The following is a 24402-nucleotide window of genomic DNA, read 5'->3' as shown; positions in this document are numbered from 1 at the left end:
GCTTCCATCGTACCCAATAAACCTGAGTTTGGTCAAACATGTCATAGTTAAAGTCCTTAATTTCGCTAGGTGAAACAACTGCCGTGCAGCCGTCATCCAGGTACCTCACGTATGCAAACATTCTGATTCCCAGTGATCAGCAGATTCGTCGTGTAGAAGCGGAAGCTTTTTATTTATCCCAAAACAAAATCCTAATTATGGTGGCAAAAACATGATGATCTGGAACACGTGCACTTATACTAATTTCAATAAACACTGTAAGGTATATAATGTAGTCAAAAACATTGCGAGATTTATTTTTGGAAAGTGCAGGAACTACATTTACCTACATGAACATAGTTGCTTTAGAGGTTGAAAGGCTGATGCTGGGTAATATCTCTTCACATAGAGATACTAAAAACAGACAAACAACTTAACTACTTCTTAATTGAGACAAAAGGATTTTATATATATATATATTACTATATTTAATTGATTAAATATAGCTAATTAATTGGTATTACTATATTTAATACTAATTAATTGGTATTACTATATTTAATTTGTGGAGACACTTTAATCCCTAATGAACGATTTTTAAATGTTTTTATTCTTTGTTATGTACGGAAGCGTATTGCATTCACTTGAGTAAAAAAAAAAATCTACTCTGTTTTGCTGAATTAACGACTTAATTTTTCAGGAAAAAATTTTTTTTGCTCTGTTTTTCTGAATTAACGACTTACTTATCTCAAAATTATGAGATAATTTTTCAGGAAAAAAAAGATTTTTGCTCTGTTTTTCTGAATTAACGACTTAATGTGGATTGCATGGAAGTAAACATGTCCCGCCTTTCAAGTTTAATCAGTTGAACCGATATGGTATGCTTCACGGATATAAGATGATGCATCTGAAATGCATTCAGGCTGGCTATGTGGTGACACAAGAGACAATCAGGCAATTGTTGAAAATACTGGATCTCCATCCAGTGCAACTGAGGCGCCGGAATCCAGGCCCGAACTTTTTATGGCATGTTGATTCATATGATAAACTCAAACCATATGGGATCTGCATGAATGGTGCAATCGACGGGTTTTCACGAATGGTGATACGGCTACCGTGAAGCATACCATATCGGTTCAACTGATATTGAAACACAGCAACGTCAAGCAGATCAGAATGTTCTTTTCGTCTGAACAGGCGCAAAGTCTTGAGGTGTCTGCGCAAAGTTGATGCACTAATAACAATACCATTTATATTACTTAAAGAATCTCCCAATGTCTCAAACCCAAAGTAAAATAAAACAACCGGATTAAACTTGAAAGGCGGGACATATTTACTTCCATGCAATCCACATTAAGTCGTTAATTCAGAAAAACAGAGAAAAAATTTTTTTTTTCCTGAAAAATTATCTCATAATTTTGAGATAAGTAAGTCGTTAATTCAGAAAAACAGAGCAAAAATTTTTTTTCCTGAAAAATTAAGTCGTTAATTCAGAAAAACAGAGTAGATTTTTTTTTACTCAAGTGAATGCAATACGCTTCCGTAGTTATGCAAAGCTTTTTGAGCTTTGTTATTTCAGTTCTTTATTCAAAAGAGGGACCAGCAATGCTGTTTTTTTAGCAGGGCTGCTAGGATGAGTTTGTGAAAAGAAGGCACTGGGGTGGTGTTTGCTCATGTACTCTTGCCACTGAGATAACAGCCCCTGTCCCACAGCAGGAGACGTACACTTCAACAACAAATGAGATATTTGAATCAGGATGGAGTTGGATGGGGCAGTGGTGAACCTTTCCTTCAGTTGGGTAAAAGCAAGGTGGGTGGCACCAGACCAACATAGCTTCTTGTGCTTCCACTTGAGCAGGGCTTTGAGTGGAGCAGCCTCTGTGATTGCACTAATCTTACTAGCGTCCATCTGTACCCCTTTATTGCTGATGATGTAATCATGTGTTGATGAAACTCACATTTTTCTGCTTTGACAAACAGGCGGTTCTTTGGGAGTCTCTGCATGAATTGACATACTTGGGTTATATGAACTTCCATGGTCTTGATTAATATTAATATGTCGTCTGTAGATGATGACACACTGATTTAGGAGGCCCTTGAAAATCTCTTTAACAAATGCTTGGAACACCGCCGGTGCATTAGATGCATATGGCTACTACCATTAGGCATGATAAACGCTGTTTTCTCTTTTCCTCATATGCTGACTAAGTTGCATGCGCTCTTTAGGTACAGCTTGGTAAATATCTGTGCTTCCCGAACTTTTCTAGGGCTGGTGATACTAATGGCGGGGGTGGGGATGTTTTACAGTGATGGCATTAAGGCCCTGAGAGTCAATGCATGGCCGCCATGCTCTGTTTTTCTTATCTACAAAAACTAAGCTTGAGGCAGCAGGTGAGGTATAAATCCATTTTTGGATGGCCAATAAGAGAGCAGTTTGGTGGCAAGCTTTTTCCTATCCTTTGAGTCCTATATTAAATTAAATAAAGAAAAGCAAGAAAATGCTTTTTTAGTTGGTTATTGTATAAAGAATAAAGACTAATGTAAAAGAATGTAATAGCTGACATTGTTTTAAATAGGCTCACTTTTGTACCTTGCCTTGTTATTTGAAAGGGAAATCCGATGCACTAAGCTATTTTTTGACTTTGCTTTGCATAGAACTTGAGTCACTAGATACATTTAATACATTGGTTTTTAATCATTATTGTTGCTGTACTACTTTTAATCATTAAAATACCAGTCACATGAATACAGTGCATGATATTTTTCTTCGAAAGTTAGAAGTTACAAAGCTGATAGTAGACCGAAAATGCACTGCATTATTTTCTGTGAAACTATGTTTTTCCTACTTTAGTTGAAAAAATAAATAATTAAATAATATTTATTGAAATGAAATGAAATAAATAATTAATAATAATAATACATATATCCAGAAGCTTTGATTATGCAGGTCTAAGCACATGTTGCAGATGTTGGCATGTTACATAGAACAATAAATCTCATATTGTGAGAATTGCTTTGTACATGTCATAACATTTGCTTGAAGATGCTTAGTTTTGTGCATTCATACAACCAGACCACAGTTACAGCTGTTTAAATAAATCATGCTCTACCCTACTTGGACTATTTGATATGTGGAGGTGATGTTGATTGCAATGTGTGCGATATATTTGGATAATTCCTGAACATCCAACTCAATGGAATGTATTCAGTTATATGTACAGCATATTGTTTACAAATGTCAACATGTTTTAATAATTGTGTTTCACAATCATCTGAAAATGTTGAACATTTTATATATTGGTTAAAACAATGCTATGACAAGACATTTGTTTTCACATAAATGTTATTACAAATTTCTGAAGGCTGAGCTAAATGTTTAAAAAATCAGCCTCTTGAGTTTCAGTGAAAGAAGTAATAGAAAAATAAGCTTTCACAAAAACCCAACCCAAACCCAACCCTGGATAACCAATAAATGGTTTATTAACAAAAACATGCAATATGTTCAACATGCATATAAATTTAGTTCAGCATATCTATTCACCCTAATCAAAGATAACAATAATGCTTAATTTCTATTTAATACTTTAGCAAAATTAACTAGGAATAAAACCACTTTTGGAATTTTCTGACCGTAGCAGGAAAGGTCTAGGTTAACAAATGGGTACCAGGGTAGCATTGTTGCTGTAGCTGCCACTACTCCTGTGATTTCTGATGTTGCCTGTTACTACAATAATGTTTATACAGGTGCCAAGATGAACATATGGAATCTGGTAAGGATTGGACATAATTTGGAGAAAGAGTAGCAATATTAGCAGATGTAAGCATTTTAAGCATTTTATTATAACTGTTGACCAGTATATGGTGCATGCAAGAAATTTGTTACCTAGATTCAATGCACGATCCTGAAATTACCTACCAAGTGATTTTTTAGTATGCAGTCATTGTTGAGATACAGCCTCACTACATTTTGTGGCAACTGTGCTTTTAGAATTGTTGGTCCATTACTTTTATGAGGCTCACTCTGAAGATTTTATAGTCGCCAAACTTGGTGGTGATAGGACAAAATTTGTTAGAGGAGTAGTGAGAGGAATACTACAAGTACAAATGTGAGGTTGTCCAAGCTTCCTACACTTTTATTTGTTTAAGCTTTACAGGAATTCAATCAAGCTTAAGTTTAAACATTGCAAACTGGGAGATAATGCACTGCTTTAATCACTATGAAACAATGTGCATTAAATGTTCACCCTGTTGTTTATTTTTAGTGTTTTGAGGGTTGCTTGCACATCTCTTACATTTCCTTGAAGATGTTTAGAACTTGTGTAGATTGGTACAACCAGTCCTTAGTTACAGCTGTTTAGGTAAATTAAGATTTATCCCATTTGTATGAAGGACATGTGGAGACTAAGTTGATTGCAATGTATGCAAGATTGTCTGGGATGGAAGGCTAGGACCCAAATGTAGGCTAGGACCCAAAGGTTCAGTCTACGAGTCTAATGGAAGCAAACACCAGAGCCAATCCTGACCTCCCTGGGGCCCTAAGCAAAATTCTGCTAAGGGGCCCTCCTACCTGACCCGTGAGCCATGTAAACCATTTGCCACACATTCACACTTGACAGCATCTCCTCTACTAACAAACTTGAGCATAGCACCTGTAAGTTATAGATAACTACTATTATTCATTTTATACTGTAAGCTGCATTAGGGCCCACTTAAACTGCCTTCCTCAGATTCCTCTTTATCCATTTTCAAATATAAAATACTATTTATAATATGTCTTGGCTCAATATTGCAAGTATTGAAAACTGAATTCTTAATATCAAAAATTAATATCATGTGAATGTATAAAAGCTAAAATGGCTTGTCATACTGTATCACTGTGTTTTATAGTATGCATGAGAGCAATACTTGATCCCTGATGGTTATTATTTACTGAGGGATGTGCATTCATATTGACCTGGCATTATGCCCATTCCAATGTAAATCCATTGGTCTCCATATTGCATTAGCGTTGTTGTAACCTTGATTGAGAGACTATAAACATTGTCATTTAGGAGTGCTATCACGCTACTTTTTGTACTGGTCCCCACACAGATGTTGCTGCTGGAAAGCGCACGTGTCATTTTATGCACAATTGCACGCACATATGAACGCATGTTCACACGCAACGCAGTTATTGTGCTGCCGTTTATAAACACCGTTGCCCTTGGGTGTTTGTTCACGCAGTGAATTGTTGTGTGACAGACAGGCCAAGAGATGCACCGGCAGCACTGCACAGCAAATGTAGCTAGTCAGATAGAGACTAGTGACAGAATCACATCAACTTAACTTTACTGTTATTTGCTCTTGCTGACATCAAACCTGAAGAGAACACAAGTTTACCTGATTGCTGTTCTCGCATTTCACTCTCATTTTGTTTCGTTTTTCTCTTTTCATGGCCAGATGGATAGCTCCGCTTCATATTGTCATCCACACAGTAAACATTATCACACGCTGTAAAATGAGACGGGGGGAGGCGGGGCCTTACGTAATTTACGGGGTCCTACGCAACTTGCGTAGTGAGCGTATAGAGCAGATCGGCTCTGTCAAACACAATACAGTACACAATACAAACACAATATCGTAATCCGCAACACAGATAAATAGAGCCATACAGAGCAGGCAGAAATGTATGGTTCCCAGGAAGTGCAAAACAAAACAAATCTGAAGACAAAATAATTTAGAAATCACAATGACAATTCAGACAAACCAGGAAAGATACATATAGTTTGCGAATGGAAGTGTTACTGCTGGGCACTTTTGAAACACTGCTTCATGAAACTTTTGATGAAGTTACTTTTACGTTTTTTTTTTTTTAACTTTTACGTTTGACATGTATCAAATTGGGCAAACGAGACTTCGTTAAGTCATTACTGTTTTGAAACGTTTCAAAACAATGGCTATCACTAGGGGGAAGTTGATTTCCAAAAGAACCCATAAACCACTGTTTTTACTGATTTTGGGTCAGTTTTATTATGAATGTTAATGAAAATTGAATGCGGCCCATTTGTTTGTGCTGATTCATGATCATTTCTCTCTTCAGCATGAGTTGTAGTCACCTGGGCTGAAATCCCACCAGATTTTACTATAAAACAAATAAACCAAGTCCAGATATTTTGGGTTAGTGAGTTGGTGAAAAAAGTGAATAATTTGTCATTTGAAGAATATTGTGTAATGAGTGGAGTAAAAAAAATGACCAAGGTCAGTTGTTTGGGAACATTTAGAGAATTTGGAAAACAATATTGTGAGATGTATGCTATGTGATCAACATAATGCTGAATGAACTTCAGTGATGCGTGAAACATCAACACCGTTTCCACCACCTGCAACACCAGGAGGAAAAAGAAACGGAGAGGAGAACCTATAGAAACTCTTGGACCATAAAATAAGCAAGACACAGGAAGGTCCACAGTGTCACTGCAGATGCAAGAGTTGAAGTACAGCAATACTTATACAAACCTCACATTAACAGAACAAGTGATCCACTGGAGTTTTGTTCAAAATTTCTTCTCATCACTTTCATCTTGCCAAAAAAAAATTCTGTCAATACTGCTACATCTATGCCATGTGAGCAAGTTTTTTTCTAAAGCAGGAGAAGGTTCTTCGATCAGATTGAGTTAGCGGAAACGGAGCAACAGACGGGTTTTTCCCTTTCTCTTTCCCTCTCCCCTAACTCTGTTCACTCGGTTTCGGGAGCTCGATGTGGGTGGGGAGGAGCTTCCCCCTCTGAACAGCCGACACAATCAGTGGCGTCCAAGGAGCTCCTCGAGGCGGTGACATAAAAATTTCATAGGCCTGAAGAGGTAGTTAGTGTTGTCTATTCTAAGCTAGACGACCGCTTTCTGACTTCAGGCCGCAGGCCATATTCATGCAGGCGGCTGCCGTTTTTCAGACCTTCATGCCGAGGTGTCGAGGTCGTGGAAAAATCCATTTTCAGCGTGTATTTTTTCCCCTGCCATGTCTGACTATTCGGCCATTACAGGGCTTGAAAGCCATGGGTATGGGGCGATGCCTAGGATTGAAGAGACGCTTGCGGGCTATAAGTAGGGCATCAGAATGGATACCACACTTGTAACTCAGGATCTGTGGAGTAGTGTTAATTTCGTCAGACGAGACGAGACGAAATATGTTCGTCAACAACCTTTTTTTTTATGACTAAGACGAGACGATGACAAGACTGCACCACTGTCCAAAAACGCTGACTAAGACTAAATTAACGTGCATTATTGTTGACGAAAAAAGACGAGATGAAAATGTTTTGTATAAAATAAAAACGAAGATAAAATCTCTCTTCATTTTCGTCTACAATTGTCTCTGCTTTTTCATCAGCTGTTACGCCTTTAAAATATTCAGCACGAGTTCGCGGCTTCGCTGTTGCTCAAGTTACAGGTCCGCGAAGCGGATCCCGCTTATTATATTGTTACCTACCAAATAAATCGATAATTTGACTCAAAATGATGATTTAAAAAGGAGTTTATTGATTTAAAAACAATTGTATTGTTTCCATTAAGAAAATAGTGCGCTCCGTCTCTACGGTTAGAATCCTGTGTGTCCATGGCAACGCTCTGTTTTTCATGGCAACGGTGTGTTATAGTTCGCAGCGGTCTGTTATCAAGAAATAAAATAGTGTGTGTGTAGAAAAAATTCGTCCACACGCCGCTCAAAAAAATAAATAAATAAATAAAAACTCCTGAGTACAAGTCCACCCCTGGTCTAGTCAGGCTTTTTGTGTTAAATTATATTTCCTGTCGCTGCGCAGGCTCTTTTATTGTACATGACAGCTTCTTGATGACCGGTCGTTGCATTAGGATTAAAAGCAGCATCAATAAAGTAAAAATGTGATGTGAGGTCAAGTTCGAGTGTATGCACTGTTTAAACGTGTGTTCTCAATTCTCACTGATACTTTTGTGATTCGCGGAGTTTTGACAAGTTTTATAGCCTTGATATTGTTTCTTACTCAAAAGTGGTGACACTTTTGAAAAAACTCAGCACCCCCAACCTGAAACCTCTTCCCACGGCCCTGTCACAATCACATCATAATCAAAATGAATAATTAGGCTTAAAAGCAAATGTATATGTAAGGGAATCAAGTTTAACAATTACATGTAATATTGCTCCAAATATCATCAATAATGGTGTGTGCAATATATATATATATATATATATATATATATATATATATATATATATATATATATATATATACACACCTACAGTTTTGATCTTAGGCTTTTCACTAAGTTTATTTCCACTGTAACACTTGTGTTCCTGATATTATTGCATTTAATGAGGCCTCGTTGTATTTATTCTTACAATAGATTCCAGATGTGGTCAAGTTACAATTTTTTGACTAAAACTAGACTAAAATTAAATGACTTTTAGTCGACTAAAACTTGACTAAGACACCTTGAGTTTTCTTTTGACTAAAACTAGACTAAAATGACGAGACTTTTAGTCGACTAAAACTTGACTAACAAAAAAGATATGTGAATGACTAAATATGACTAAAACTAACAAGGACATTTGGCACAAGACTAAGACTAAGACTAAATTAAAAATAGGTGACGAAATTAACATTACTGTTGAGTAGCATGTGTTGTTTGTCAGAGGAGAGAGAGAGAGAGAGAGAGAGAGAGAGAGAGAGAGAATATTAAGCATGTTTGTGATCATGTAATGGTTAAATACAATTATGTGCAAAGTGTAGACATAGGCTCTGACAGCATAACTAAAAGGGAGTGCCAGAAGGAGACACGGACATGAGGACATGGGGATGTGGTAGCCTAGTGGTTAAGGTGTTGGGCTACCAATCAGAAGGCTGTGAGTTTGATTCCTATGTCTACCAAGCTGCCACTGCTGGGCCCCTGAGCAAGGCCTTTAACCCTCAATTGCTCAGCTGTATAAATGAGATAAATGTAAGTCGCTCTTGATAAGGGTGTCTGCCAAATGCTGTAGACATAAATGTAATGTAAATGCTGAGAGTGTATGGTTGTTTGTGTGACCAGTAAAATTAGAATTTAAAAGTCTTTAGGGTTTTAGGTGCTTGGGGACATTAAGAAAATTGGTATGACAAGATACTCATTACTGGGTGATTTTTCACTCCCTCCAGGATATCTCTGGGATATGGGTTCATCATCCAGAAAAAGATGAGAACTATGGGGTACTTGGAGGTTACTTTGTCTTTGAGCAAAAAATCTTTTTAAATTGGAAGGCACTGAATTTGAGCATGGTAAAAGTGCACAATGTGTGATAGACCCTCCACTGAAGGAACCTTTTCTAGCATACTTCGAGGGGGCTCTGCAGTGACTAGGTCCTGATGCTTGGGATCACAATGGTACTAATACAGTCCTCAACTTCTTTGTTTTCCATGTAACACCACTGAGCTTTTCTTGGCCAATATGTATGGGCTCCAAAAGCCAAAGTAAACATAAGGTGAGGAAATGAGTATGGGAGATAAATGAAAACATGACACTATCAATTTGAACAAAAAGCAGGAAATCAATATATTGAATCTAACAGAATAATGAACATGAGTTTTAAAATAGCACTAACAAAGTGCTAAAGTCAAACCAAGACAACCTGGAAAATGACCAATTGTGTTTTTTACAAAATATTTGGAAATACTGAGAATGGCCAGAATAGCATAAAAGAGAACATTAAAAGATATGTTAAAAGACATGTAAAAACATAAAAGTTTACCTAATTTCTGTAAGAGTTGTGAAATACTAAATCTATGAAGGTTTGAAATGTTTCATTGAATCATTTTCCTCGACACATTTTTTTATCCTTCATTTCTCCATTTTAGCATGGTTGTTGCAGTACTTCACTAAGAAGCCAACTTTAAACTTGACTTTAAAAAGAAAGAAATAAAAAATAGATCATTTTAATAAATCTTAATAAGACGAGGCTGAGTTTGCCAAGAGTGCAGCAATCATTTAGCTCTTAAAAAGTGAAAATGTTGTCGCTAATCACCAAATGCATGAATGACATTTTTAATTACATTTATGCACTAAGAACACAATAAATCTAAAAACTTTGTTGTGAGTTATTTTAGCATGAATTTTTTTTATCTCGAGATCCACTGCAAGAAATGCAGGGAGGTTCAGGTTCAAGATTCAGGAATTTATCTTTATCACTTTGCATATATTCTGGTCATCAGCAAAAGTATGATATATTACAGCAACAAAGTGTTACAGAAACAAAAATGTTGTAGAGACGCCCTTTGATGATGATGCAATTATGTTATTTTGCATGTGCTTTAAATGACTTCACTCAAGTTGAAAGTAGAAAGTTGTAAGTTGTGCTGCCAGAGAGACTAGTAAAGGCTTACAGAGTTTAGACTCAAACACCAAAGATGAAGTATCTCTTTTTTATTTGTCACCTGTTTGTCTTTTATGGGACATCTGTAAGTGTGACAAGAGAATACTTTTTCTTTTCTCAGCAGATGACCTGGACTAGAGCTCAGGACTATTGCAGACAACACTTTGGGAATTTGGCTACCATCACTTCTGAAGAGGAAAACAACAAAGCTGTGGCGGTTATAGAAAAAGACCTAGCTTGGAATGGGCTGATCAGACCTGCACCACATGTCAACAACTGGACGTGGACTGATGGAGATAAATCAAATTTCACAAAGTGGTCCTCTAGTGAGCCCAATGATATGAATGCAGGAGAGAATTGTGTTGTTATGGATCAAAATGGCTGGGGTGATACTAGCTGTGATAGAGATTTTCGTTCCATTTGTTCTAGGAGTTTCATATTTGTGAATGAGAAAAAAACCTGGGAGATGGCTCTTCAGCATTGCAGGACTCAATACACTAGCTTGGCTTTTATGGAATCAGATAAATCGCTTCAATATTATCAGACATTGCTTAAAACAGAAACTCAAGCAGCCACTATGTGGATAGGCCTGCGATTCCTTGATGGAAAATGGTTCTGGGTGAACGGGGTGCTGTTGGGGGGCCAGGTATCAGTACCTCTTTGCCCAATCCAGCCATATAGCTGTGGTGCCTTCAACTTCAACACATCAGTCTGGGAGAACAGAGACTGCAATGAGGAGCTTAATTTTCTCTGCTATCACTGATGGTGAGTATTAAACATTCAGAACATCAACCAGAAATGTGTTAGTTTGAATATTAATGTAATAATGCAGGATTATTAATAGAATTTTAAGACCAGCACTGAAGACTTTACAATAAAAAAGGTTTAAATAACAGTCAATATCTCCTTTAATGTTTATTTAAATCTGTATATGTTAAAAACATTTTTTTTTTCTTTCTCTAGAGATAACTCTCTGCAATCTTCTCTGGAACAAGAAGAATATCTCTCTCAAGAAGCATTCTTCAATAAAGCATTCAGAATATTCTAGATACTGTAGTATGTAGTATGATTAACCTGGGTCATCACTTTTTAGCCTTAATATAACAGTAAATAGTTTTGATTGATAGAAATTAGGGCAGGTGTTGTTTAATTATGTACCTTTTATTTTTTTATAATAATATGCTAAAACATTGTGTACCTGTGAATAGATGTTTGGGGATTAGTTTTCTAGAATAATTTAATGGAGGCATTTTGTGTATTTATGAATAAATGTTTGGAGGTTGGGTTTTCTGTAACTTATTAAAAGGTAATGTAAAAGCTAAGATTACATTTTTCCTAAGAGCCCATCCGACTTATTTGAATGGGAAAGTAATACCCAAAGCTACATTTTAACATTAGTTTGCATTGATCTTGGGTCACCAGATGCACGTAAGCTGTAGTGCTATTTAAATAATTTTATTTCTCTGCTACGTACACATTAAAACATTCCTTTCAAGAGAATAACCTACATGAATAGGCAGGAAATGTACTGCTCTAGCCATTGTAAAATAATCTGTTCACCTTGTTGTTCAGTTTTCCACTTCAGTTAAAAACAACCAACAACATTAATAATAATAATAATAATAATAATAATAATAATAATAATAATAGTTCAAAGTATGAAGATCTGATTATCTAGATCAAACCACTTTCATCTATGTTAAACAGAATAATCACACTAATGAAATGTATGAAATTGAATGAAATTCTTATTCTAATTATAAGAAAAAAAATCTGGCAGAACATTTCAGCATCTTTCTGTTCAACCTAGAAAACTTTTTAATATTTTTAAATATTTAAGCAGAAACAGAAACTAAGATTACATTGTTTAGAAGAGACTCTCTTTGTTCTTTTACATTTGACAGATTTGAATGGGAAATCAGATGCACACTTTAACTTTACATTTGCATTGAGTCACCAGATGCAATCAAACACTCAAGCTATAGTGCTAGTGTTTTTTTTTTTTTGATAATAACAAATGAAAATTTAAAATCCAGCTACAGATTAGCTGAACAATTAAGCAGATTTCTGTTCCTGAAAAACAGAAGTTTAGACTTCATCCCCTGTTGAAACCTAAACCCCAGACATTCTTTGTCATAATATTTGCATAAAGATGCTACAACTTTGTGCAGAGCCATACAACCACAATTTGTTATATACACATAGACAAAATTGTTGGTACCCTTTCATTAGAGAAAGGAAAATCCCTACAATGGTCACTTAAAGAGCCAAAAAACCTATTCTACCTCAAAGTGATGATCAGTACTTCATGCTATTCACAAGTGATCTGTTTTAACTTCTTACTATACCCATAAACACAAATGATCTAGATGGAATGACTAACAGCATAGGCACTATCTTTGTTAATGAGGAAAAACAACAAAGACTATAAACACTAGGAACATGTAAACAGAAAACCACAACAAACCAAAGACAAGGAACAAGAGACAAGGACTCAGCAAACAACAGGCACAAAACAACAAGATTAAATAGTGGAGGAAATCATAGAAACACAAGGAACAAGTGTGCAGAGGTGGGAATGGATTAAGGACAAAACGAAAACAAAGGCACATGGTACAAGACACACAAAAACTGCCAGAATGTCTAAATAGTTTCCAGGCAGGGAATAATCCCAGCCATTCCTGACACTGCAAAGTAAGCATTTAGTAACAGCTGCATTATGGTACTCTTGCTGCTTAATCTTCACTTCAAGCTCTTTTTGCTCAAGCTGCAAACTCGAATCTACCACACCAGCTGGAGGCTACACAAGACTTACCTCAGTCTGGCTCCATCATGGCCTCCACTCTGCCGGGAATGTGGGGAGTTTGGGTAGGCTTCCTGCTCAGGTAGGACCTTTTGAGCCACAGGTGTGTCATATACAGTAGTGCAACTTTGACTACCTTTTTTGCTAGCTATATGGCAAACTGACCCATTGAAAAAAGCAGATTATTCTTCCTGCACCTATCAAAATCTTCCAAAGAAGGACACAGAGTAAACGTAACTAAATCATATGCCATGATACCACAGACACAATACACCAACACACCATACACCAAATATAAAGATATCCCTGATGAGCCCCAAATCTCTTATGACCCAATCTAGGGTTAAGCCGCACCGAATTTTAGCTTTTTAATTACCCTTATGCTTGTATTATTAAAACACAACAGAATTTCCACAAAAAAGTGTTGGGATATTAATGACAGTTTAATGTTTTCCAAATTAACAAAATAAGGGTATTTACAGTATAACCCATTAGAAATGAGAGGGAGATGTTGGTGATTTCCAATTAGACAGCATTAGTCTTCTAGCAGGTAGGATAACAAAGGCCAGGGTATCTTTTTTGAGTATAGAAAGGGAAGGTGATGAGAGACAAAATAAAGATATGATGGAATGGTTATGCACTATATGCAAAAATACAAACCTGAATGTATGTAATAAAATGCTGCATATTTGTCCAATAATTGCTGATGATGCAAAAATGTTATCAATGTATAAATATTTAAAGGTATTTAATACCAAAATTTGATTAGCATTCAGTGTTGCAGAGATTTACTCAGGAGATAGCTGAGAATTACAGAGACCTGCCTGATGATGAACCGTCATCATACATTAAAGTGGAAATAAAATTGCGAAATTAATTGAGAAGTGAAGCAGGTGCAATGTTAGAACTCAGCCCCGAGAAGGCATTGTAAAATAGTACAAATAAAGTGAATAAAAAGTCACAATTGTGCATGTTTACATTATCCCTCCAACTACATCTCTTTATAGGATGTCTGCAAGACTATTATGATCTTCAAGATATCTGGACTACAGCTCAAAAATATTGCACTGCTGAGAAGGAAAACCAGAGAACTGTGAAGGTTATAGTGCAAAAAGCTTTACTTTAAATCGGGCTGAACAGAACTGCACCACATTCAGAAACATGGCAGTGGTGTGGTAAAGAAGAATCAAACTTCAAAATGGAACTTTTGTGAAAGAGTTGTAATGTGGTCATGTTTCTGTGTCCAGTTAAAAGGCATGCAGCTGCATTTTGAACCAGTTGGAGGCGAGACAAGGAAGACTAACAATAACCCTAACCAACATAAAATGAATTACAATAATAAAGATGGGATGTAATAAAGGCATGGATTGCCATCTCAAACTGTTGCCTGGTCACCAAATTTCTTATTTTTGCCAAGTATCTAAGATGAAAAAAGCTAGATTTCACCACTGCTCCAATTTGGATATCCAATTTAAGGTCTGGGTCCATTTTAAAGCCATGATAAGTTATCAGGGGTCTAACATATGAGGCTAAGGAACCTAGGTCAACAGGGGGAAACTTACAGGAACCACTTGGGCCAAACAACATCACCTCTGTCTTGTTATCATTAAAATGTAGGAAGTTCAACGCCATCCAAGCCTTAATGTCGTTAAGACATGCAAGAAGATATGAAAAAGAGAAACCCTCTATTTACTTTATTGGTATGTAAATCTGGGTGTCTGTATAGCAGTGAAAGGAAATCACATAGTGTGTATTCACTTAAAAGAAAAAGAAAACACACCGAGTACCGAACAGGCCTCTTTACTCTACATTTTCAGCATGCACAACCTTCTTCTCCCTTGCCTGCCTACTTTCATATCTATCACACAATAGCCCCATCTAGTGGACATTTATCAATTAACAACGTAATAAAGAGAACACAACACATAGCATCTTAGGATGGATCCCAGGGGAATCAAATAAAGTGAAAAAAGTAATGGCTTCAGAACCGAGCCCTGTTGAACCCCATAGGACAAAGGGACAGTGGTGGATTTGAAACCAGCAAGACCCACAGAAAAAGTACTATTTGTTAAATAACCTAAACCACTCTAAAACAAGGCCACGAATACCCAGAAGTTGATCTAGACGATAAATTAAAATGTAGTGGTCGACTGTGTCAAAAGCAACAGTTAAGTCTAGTAGGACGAGAATCACAAAATCTTAATAAGTTAAGCATGAGAATGGACAAAATGGAAGAAGACAGTATGGAGTGTATTGGGAGAGTTGAGCGAGGTACTCGTGAGCATCTTCAATGACACGACCAGAGAACTATAGAAGAACAAGTTAGAGAATTGACCAACCAGATGACAACTCAAGCCTAGTTGGTTGAACAGAACCAGCGGGGTATTGAAGAAAAGCTTCCAAATAGAATGGAGAAACAATGTAGCCACGTGAAGCAAGTATTAGAAGGACAGATGCAAGATATGGGTAATGATGGATTCTATGACGAGAAGAGACATTCAGCTTAAGTCTATGGTTTGTTCTGCCCTGAATGCCGTGTCTACTCCCATAGCTTCACAAACCTTCACAACATCATTACCAGTAGGTCAAACAACATCTACATACTGTATAACACGATTCCTTATAAAGCAGCAGTCAGGCTGGAGTTCCCGGGCTTTGGATGCACAGAAGATGAAGATCCGATGACTTACCTAGAAAGGTGTGCGGAGTATTTATCAGAGCGACCAATGAATGATGCACAGCAAAATCTGTAGTGTTAATTTGAGTTAAATTCCCAGTGTAAATTATTCAGAGTGAATGGGTGTTGATTTGTGTGTTCTTTTAACACTTGCAGTGCTGAAAAAGCTCTGTGGGGGACGTCATTTCAAGGAGTAAGGAGCATACACTAATTTTGAGTTACTTTTTTTCGTGCTCAATGACGAGCGGGAAATTGTCTTCACCTACCGAGGCAGTGAACTTAACGCCCAGAAGAAAACTGTGTGGTATTGGGATATTCAGTTTAAAAGGTAAGAAACACTTTTATCAATTTTATAAAGGTTGTTAGTCATTATTTAAACCAAGTTTTAACGTTAAATGGGGTGTGATGCAATCGTCGCTTTTTATTTTTTTAATTTGCGGACAGTTAAGGTGTGTGAGAGAGAACATTTCTGTCAGGAATATTCGGTTTAAAAGGTAAGAATCACATTTATCAATTTATAAAGGTTGTTAGTCATTATTAAACCAAGTTTTAACGTTAAGTGGGGTGTGATGCAGTCGATCGTCGCTTTTTTTTTAATTTTCCGGACGGTTAAGGGATGTGAGAGAGCACATTTCTGTCAGGAATATTCGGTTTAAAGGTTGAGAACCACATTTACCAATTTATAAAGAATGTTAGTCTTTAACAGTCTAAGTTAGTGCAGCAACTGTAAAACGGTAAAATGACGTTAGCGTGTTTTAATATAACAACATGTGCTTAACGGTGTTAGTACATTTAAGAAAATCACTGTCTAGTCATTGTTTTACACTAACGTTTAATGAAAGCCATTTTATGTGGTGTCGTCGTCAGTTTCAAGATGCTTGGTGCACGTCCGCGAGCAGTGACGCAGGGAAAATACAAATTTTTCGTCGGTGATGATGGCTTAAACAAGGCTTTTGGCGTCTTCACACTGGCCATTTTCGCTTCGCGCCGTTCGCGGCCTTCATGTTTAATCCCGCTAACTTTACTCGCGTTTAACGTTACCCGATGGCATGGGCATAAATCCCGGACATGTCCCCCCATCCGAGGATTGTCCCCCCCCCAATTTTTTTTTTTAAATATCGCACCCTCTATTGTGAAAAATATATGTATGTATACCTAAATAATTGTGTAAGTAGAAAAAAAAACGCAAAAATGCATTTATAAACAGTTGAGTTCCCCCTCCCCTTTCTCACAGTGGTTTGACCCACTGCCTGCTTTCCCAGTTCATGACCTACTCTGCACACACGAGTCAGGTGTGTGGCTGCGGCTCAATTAATGTTCAACTCTATTAAGTAGGGGATTTTATTCACTTTAAATAAAGTGTTTCTCTTTAATGTAGTTGATGCAGACTCATTCATAAATTAGTTGCGGCAAAAATGCTGATTACCGATGTAATTTTCCATGAATCTGCTATATTAGCGATTAAAATGTATTATCTAGTTAACGTTAGCTTGTTTACAATAGCTTGTTGCATAGTGCACTGCGACTAACACGCCAAAGAAAAACTTTGAAAATAACCATAATGACGCAGTCTCCATGCAACAATAATAATGATAAAAGCAAAGTTTTTCACTGTGGGACATTATATCTTTATATCTTTATAAGTACAATTACACTGTATTATTTGTGTCCCCCTTCAAAAATTTTCATGAGAAAATTAATATTTATTGTCCCCGCCCCTACTGTTAAATGAAATTTACGCCCATGCCCGATGGTGTAGATTTGTACGCCCCAACAGCGTTTATTTCCGCCATCAATATGGCAGAAATACCGACTGCTTTGTTTAGCTGTGCAAGACCCAGGTTGGGCAATCAAATGTCTGAATTATTAACATCATAATTAACAGCATAAGCCTTCTCGTCTGCTGCTTCCAGCGCCAACGTTACTTGAGGTTCAGATTTAACTGTTTTTTAATAACAATAAACTGGTTAAAACTAAGAAGGAATACAAACATCGTGATGAAGATTTTAAAAACGTACATACTACAGTATATCAGTTCCCTCCGCAAGACAAGCAAACTACTTTTAAAATATACGTTCTCTAAATAGTTTGGTCTATGGTGGATGCATACAAGTGGTAAGAACCCAAAATAAACTAATTCTGCTGTGATTTACTTGCTTAAATGGTTAAAAAGTATGCCGGAACAGCAACATCATGATACAGATTAAAAAGATAAAAAGTATGAAAAATGACAAGTGTCCACAAAATGACAAGTTTTCAACTTTTAATAATGCTTGTTTTCTCAATGAAGTTTAAAGTTAAAATTGCCTGAGCATCATGTTGCAAAACAGAATATTTTTTAAATTTTTTTCCTGCATATGATAAGCAATCTTCACTGTTTGTTTGCCACTTAAACAAGCTAACATCTCCTTGCAGTTAAGATTGAACCACTTATTGCTTTTTCTTCACTAGGTGCAGTTTTAGGATGTTACCATGTTGCTGAAGGTGAAATACCATAGTATCAAGAAGTACATCAAATTGCACTCAGGCTTCACCTATTCAGAATTCATCAGGGAAGGTAAATAGCCATCCTTTAAAGGCCAAACAAAATATGTAGCCACTTTAGCGACAAATCACAGCACAAGATTGTGTGTATTTAAATACTTTTGGCTGTATTTAACAGTTTATTCAAATGTTGTCATAATATTTTATTTTAATTGCAGAGCTTTACTTTTAATGACAGTTAGTGGAATCATCAACATTAGTTAGTACATGGCAGTATACTTTTGCTGCAGATTCCTTTAGTTTAACATTTACAAGACAAGCGGAATGATTTAAAACTTGCTCCAGGTGACTTTATCTGGTTACATTACCTCTTTTGATAGTCAAAAACAAGTTTGGGCTTCCTGATGCAACTCAACTTGACATTTTTGATGAAACTGACACAGCAGTAGAGGAAGACATTCTTCTAGAGCTGTTGGAGGCCAATCCAGACATGTGCCTGACAGTATGTGACAGCATTTCAGATGAAGGTAGGTGTCATTAGAAAACCTATGCTCTTTGATGCAGCTGACATTGACCTTTCTTTATGGAACGAACATGGCAGTGGGCAAGGTTGGGTCAAGTTTGTTACTAATTACTAAGAATATATTCTGAATACTTTAGGGTTACTTAAAATGTTTATACTAAAATGGATAAAGCCACAAAAGGTTAGGTTAATCAAATTCTCTCTTTTTAAAGAGCTTTCTCCTTTAGATCATTCAACACCATCTTCCATCACGGATACCATATCACTTTCTTCAAGTGACAGTGACCTTAGAGAACTGGGTATTCCCACAGGCAGAAATAGATCCAGCAAAGAAGACACGAGCAGTTCTGCAACAAAGGCTTCCATGTCAGAGGCAGCAAAGGAGGTAATTGAGAGCTGAAAACAACTTATTATTTTGATTTACCATCAATTATAAGGTGTCACACTAAATTGAGATTATCACCAATCGAATCATCTGGTTCCAAACTCACTTTTTTATCAAAGAAAATGTAATTAATTTGCCCCTTCATAGAATTTTACCTTTGACAACACTGCTGTTTTTTGAGATTCATCTGAACTTTCAGCCTTAGTTTATACAGACATGTTGTGGTATGTTTTTTCTAAAGATTTTATCTAATAGAAAGAATTGAACGCTAAAACTTATTTTTCCTTTTCCTGTTATGAGAATAGATGGTAGAAAAGGCCTTGCTTAAGAAGCCTGGAGGAGAGGATATTCTTGAAGAGTACAAGTCAGAAAATTCACTAATGCACCGCACTCGGAGACAGCTTGTCAACATATTGGCGAGTGATATTACTGAGAAACATGGGTAAGATTTAAAAAGGTTTTTATTACAAGGGAATGTAAAAAAAAAAGCTGTAATCTTGTAATGATATTACTAATGTTTCTTGTACTATATAAAGAAAAATTATTAAAGATTGACTTTCTTCACTCTATAGTAGGATTCCTTCCCATCAGCAGAAGGAGAAGTATGCCCTGGGAATTATTACACTCTTTCCCTCCCTGAAGGATCCTTTTTCTCCAAAGGGCTATGTAAGTTTTATAACCTTATTAAGAAAACAGCACCAGATTTACAGAAAAGGGCTTTGGCATTGTAGTTTTCATTATAAAATAATTACAGTTGCTTATAAAAGTGAAACGATTTCAAAATTCAACAATAATCAACAATAATATTGATGATAGTGCCCTTATTTTTAAAATTACTTGGGTTATAGGGATATTGCACATTAATTTGAAAAAAGAAAATCTATTAAATAATTAATTGTTCTTTTGTTTCACAATGCTGCATCTGCACTTTCTGTAAGATAATTTTGTGAGTATTTGTGTTTATTCATTTAAATGGAACAGGAGCATTTCTATGATGGGGAAAAGGGCACTGGATATTTAGCATGGCGCCTCAAAACCATTTCCAGGACTTCAGGAAAACGGCCAGTCAAGGAAGCCTCAGTGCATCAAGCACAAGGACCAAAGCGCCGAAGATCAGCAAACACACTGCCTCAGCAGCTTGATGGAGATGCCTGCAGGGAGGCCATTTCATTTCTTGTTCACTCTCCTGATGAAGCAAGTGTATTTCAGAAGATGAAGATGACATTTCAACACCGTCAGGACCTAGTGCATGACCCACAAAGAAGCACAGATGTCTTCAAAACATTTCCACGTTTTTTAGATGTCAAAGGACTGGTGAGTTGTATATTTCTTTTATTAAAATGAAGTTTTAGTATCCAGTGTTTTGCTGGATGTTAGCCATGAATACACCTAATCATTTATATTCCTGTCTAATTGATTGTATTCTTTTTTCCAAAATCTTTATTCTGATTTACACTGGTTTAATATACCACACGCTGATAAAAATCATTAAGCGCACCATTAACAATGCACTGAGCCCTGCCATCATATATATATGCTTGTGTATAATCAACAGGTGAATCAAGACTTCCTGCTGCTGTTTGGTGCTGAAACAGCCTCCAAGATGCTTGAGAAGTGGGACACCTCATTCAAGCCCAAGGTCATCAAAGAGGCCAAAAAACTGACTCAGACAACTGAGCTGTGCCGACTTCTAAAATCTGCTGAGAAACTCGCAGAGAACTATGAAACGGGTAAGCTACACAGCATGCATGGTTCACAGTGTTGTGAAAGGAATATGATTTAGAAAGCACAATAAACTCCAGCAAGAATGTTTTTTATGCTTTTAGTGGGGCTTAAACATAACACAATAGAATACACAATATCGGACCTCACTTTGAAGCTGCAGCTGTGGCGTTATGATTTTTGGTGTGGCGGACCACCACGGCAGAATGAATGTAGCGGAAACACTGGTTCATAATACAAATTAGTTAGCTAGTTTTATCTTTTCCTATTAGACATTAATGCCTTGTTTTTCCTCCTGATAGACTGGGACAGTGACATCGCTTCTTTGCTGCTTCTTCTCTATCTCTTGCCACCCACAGCTGGACGGAAGAGGACCAAAATAAGTCCAAGTGATGCAGTGGACAAAATGGTGCACTTTCATAAGGTACACTATTATGCCTCATTTGTAAATTCCATGAGACATTTTTTTAGTTATATGCACTTACTACTGTAGATTTACTAGAAAGTAAAATGAGCATGGCCGCACGGGCATTCATAACAGTGCCCATTTCACTCGCGTGTGAGCGTGAAGCTCAACTTTTATAAGAATGAAGAGACCGATCTCATGAAAGTGCGTATCAATAGCACGGTTTTCTGTTTCTATGTGGCGTTCTATTGATCTTCAGAAATTACTTTTCTTGCACTTCTGAATGCACTTCTGCATATGCACTTGTGGCATACATATAATACGTCCCTACCCCACACCCCTACCCATTGCGTATCATATGCTTGAATGTTGGGTTAATTATTATTCTTAAAGTATAAAGACAAACTCGCTTAAATATGCGCTTTAATGTTTCGCTTTGAAACCAAATCTTCCACCATCGTCTTGTCAGACTGTGAGGTGAAATCTGACTCCTGCTGTTGATCTGTGCTGCAACTCTCGTTCATCTTACACTGTATGGAGCAGACACGTACAGTTTTTAATTGTAGTGTAAGTTCTAACTGAACTAAATGATTTTTATTACTATACATTACATTACATTACATTTACAGCATTTGGCAGACGCCCTTATCCAGAGCGACGTACATAAGTGCTTAAATCTCTAACATTGAATACATTAATGCTGGCTCACTAAGTTACATACTTAAGATACCATGAGTTTGAAACATTTGTTCAAAGTTACAATGAAAAAGTGTCAAAGGTGTGTTTTTTTTTAAATGCGAAAGATAAGGAAAGAAGTGCTAGTTGAAGTGTTTCCTGAATAAGTAGGTCTTCAACCGCCGCTTGAAAATAGCCAGTGACTCAGCTGTCCGGACCTCTAGGGGAAGTTCGTTCCACCACCTTGGTGCCAGTACAGAGAAGACTATACAAAATCAAAACGACGTTGGGGGCCGCGTTGTCAAGTGCACGTAACCGGTGTTGCGGCTGAACACCGGTAACACAGACTAAGTCTAGTTCCTTTCAAATGAATGGGTATTACTGACCAGTATGTCCCAATTATTTGGGAGGAATGTTTTATCCAGTGAAGCAAATCTCAAATCACAGGGTCAGTTTACAAAGTCTATTACATTAACATGGACCAGCAAGTACCAGATTCACTTGAAGGTGTACACATTTATAATTTTTTTTTCTTCTTTTAGTCATGCTGCAGCATCACTGAATATGTGCAGGAAAGAGAGGGTAAACAACCATACATCCTTGCAGTTGGCCGAACCCAGAAGACGATTGATACCTTCTACATCGCCGTTGACAAACAGCTCATCCTCTGCCAAGCCACCAACTCATTGGGTGCTTTTGATGAACTGTTTAAATCCCACTATGTGTTCAACATGTCTTATGATGAGTCCCTGGTCCATTTCTACACTTTTCTGCAGACAACTGTCTACAACATTGATGTTACCACAACAGATGAGTCTCCAAGAGTTCGTGAGTTGCGGGCAAAACTTTTGAATGACATATGAATATGTTCAAATGTTTCATTTGTCAAGCAGTGCATGCTACCAGCCAGGGCCTAATAACTCATTTGCGAATTGGCCACAGTTTCTACCCAGGCACCAAGTTTAAGTTAGTTTGTGCACAAGATCATTGTAGGCGTCAGTTTTCAACATTTTCAGGTTTAAAAAACCATTTAGTTAGTGTGCATGATAAGGGTTATTGTCAAAGTGGTGATGCAGAAACCTCAGAGTCATTTCAGGCTGATTTTCTGAGTTTACGAAATAGTACAGAAGTTGCAGGAACAAGTGTTGTGCAGAGCCCTGATGCTGGGTATTTTGACAACAATGGATCTGGTCAAAGTATCACAGAAAACACAAAAGATATCTGTGCTACAATTATTGCCAAACTCCATGGTAGTGGTATGGCAAATAGTGTAGTTACATCAATTGTTAGTGATTTGGAAGAACTTGCTGGTGGACTGCACTCCCAAGTAAAGCAAGAAATACTGTCCACTGTGCCAAAAGATAACCCTGTAAGATCTACGTTGGAAAAGGGTTTTGAGAATTTTGAAAACCCATTTGTGAGTTTTAATACTGAAAATAAAGAATTAAGTATTTCAACAAGAAATGGGGGATTGTGGAGCCAGTGGAAAAAAATTTAGGAGTTCGATTTGATACAAGGAAAAATAAAAATACAGGTACTTATGATCAGGTCCCAGTGAAAGACACTTTTGTTTACATTCCAATTTTGGAAACCATTAAATTTATCTGCCGCAATTCTTATATTTGTGAACTACTTGCAAAACCATGTGTATCAAAAGACAGATATGAAGACTTTTGTGATGGAAGTTATTTTAAGTCACATCCATTGTTCTCAAAAACACAGACTTCTTTACAAATTCAGCTTTACTATGATGACTTTGAGACTGCTAACCCACTGGGTTTAAAACGTGGTGTTCACAAAGTTGGTGCTCTCTATTTTGTCCTCCGAAATCTGCCTCCAAAGTTAAACTCTGTATTGATGAACATTCATTTGGTTGCATTGTTTCACACAGAAGATGTGAAAAAATATGGCTTTGATCCTATTTTACAGCCTCTGATTGATGACATCAAAATATTGGAGAGTCATGGCATTGATTTGCCTTTTTCATCTGAAAAGGTCTATGGCACTATATGTCAGATAACTGGGGACAACTTGGGGATGCATGGAATAATGGGTTTTGCAGAGTCTTTCAGTGGACGTCAATTCTGTCGTTTGTGTTTGATTGAAAAAGAGGATTCTCAGAATGTTTCCAAAGAGGATGACCCAAAGATAATTTTGCGTGGAAAAGAGCTTTTTGAAATGCACTGCAGTGAGTTGCAATCAAATCCACAAAAGCTATGTGTGTTTGGTCTAAAGAAGAATTCAACTCTTAACAGCCTACAGTACTTTCATGTTTGCTACAACTTTTCTTTGGACATAATGCATGACATACTTGAAGGGGTGGCTCAGTATGAGATAAAGTTACTGTTAGAATATCTCTCTGAAAATGTTTTGTCAAAACCTGGTCTTTTGTCAC

The 24402-nt window shown here is 36.9% G+C and overlaps 1 protein-coding gene and 1 long non-coding RNA gene across 2 annotated transcripts; both read left to right on the top strand.

The window, feature by feature from the left end:
- Positions 1 to 19127: 19127 nt before the first annotated feature.
- On the top strand, positions 19128 to 19836 carry LOC132849740 (uncharacterized). Its single transcript, XR_009648923.1, has 3 exons — positions 19128 to 19204; positions 19510 to 19646; positions 19777 to 19836. It is a non-coding gene; the product is annotated as an uncharacterized LOC132849740 (long non-coding RNA).
- A 104-nt stretch (positions 19837 to 19940) lies between these two features.
- On the top strand, positions 19941 to 22939 carry LOC132849739 (uncharacterized). Its single transcript, XM_060875584.1, has 4 exons — positions 19941 to 20518; positions 20760 to 20934; positions 21229 to 21350; positions 22550 to 22939. Exons 1-4 carry the CDS (start codon positions 20177 to 20179, stop codon positions 22868 to 22870), a joined length of 960 nt encoding a protein of 319 aa, XP_060731567.1. The 5' UTR covers positions 19941 to 20176; the 3' UTR covers positions 22871 to 22939.
- Positions 22940 to 24402: the final 1463 nt, after the last annotated feature.

The sequence above is a fragment of the Tachysurus vachellii genome, chromosome 8 (genome assembly GCF_030014155.1).
Source record: "Tachysurus vachellii isolate PV-2020 chromosome 8, HZAU_Pvac_v1, whole genome shotgun sequence".
Lineage (NCBI taxonomy): Eukaryota > Metazoa > Chordata > Actinopteri > Siluriformes > Bagridae > Tachysurus > Tachysurus vachellii.
Note: the sequence above shows the minus strand (reverse complement) of the source record. Positions and strands in the feature narration are given on the sequence as shown.

Coding starts and splice junctions, on each gene's coding strand:
- LOC132849739 (XM_060875584.1), top strand. CDS start 20,177: ATGGAACAGGAGCATTTCTATGATGGGGAAAAGGGCACTGGATATTTA. Junction 20,519..20,759: donor TTTTAGATGTCAAAGGACTG/GTGAGTTGTATA, acceptor TATAATCAACAG/GTGAATCAAGACTTCCTGCT. Junction 21,351..22,549: donor AAATGGTGCACTTTCATAAG/GTACACTATTAT, acceptor TTCTTCTTTTAG/TCATGCTGCAGCATCACTGA.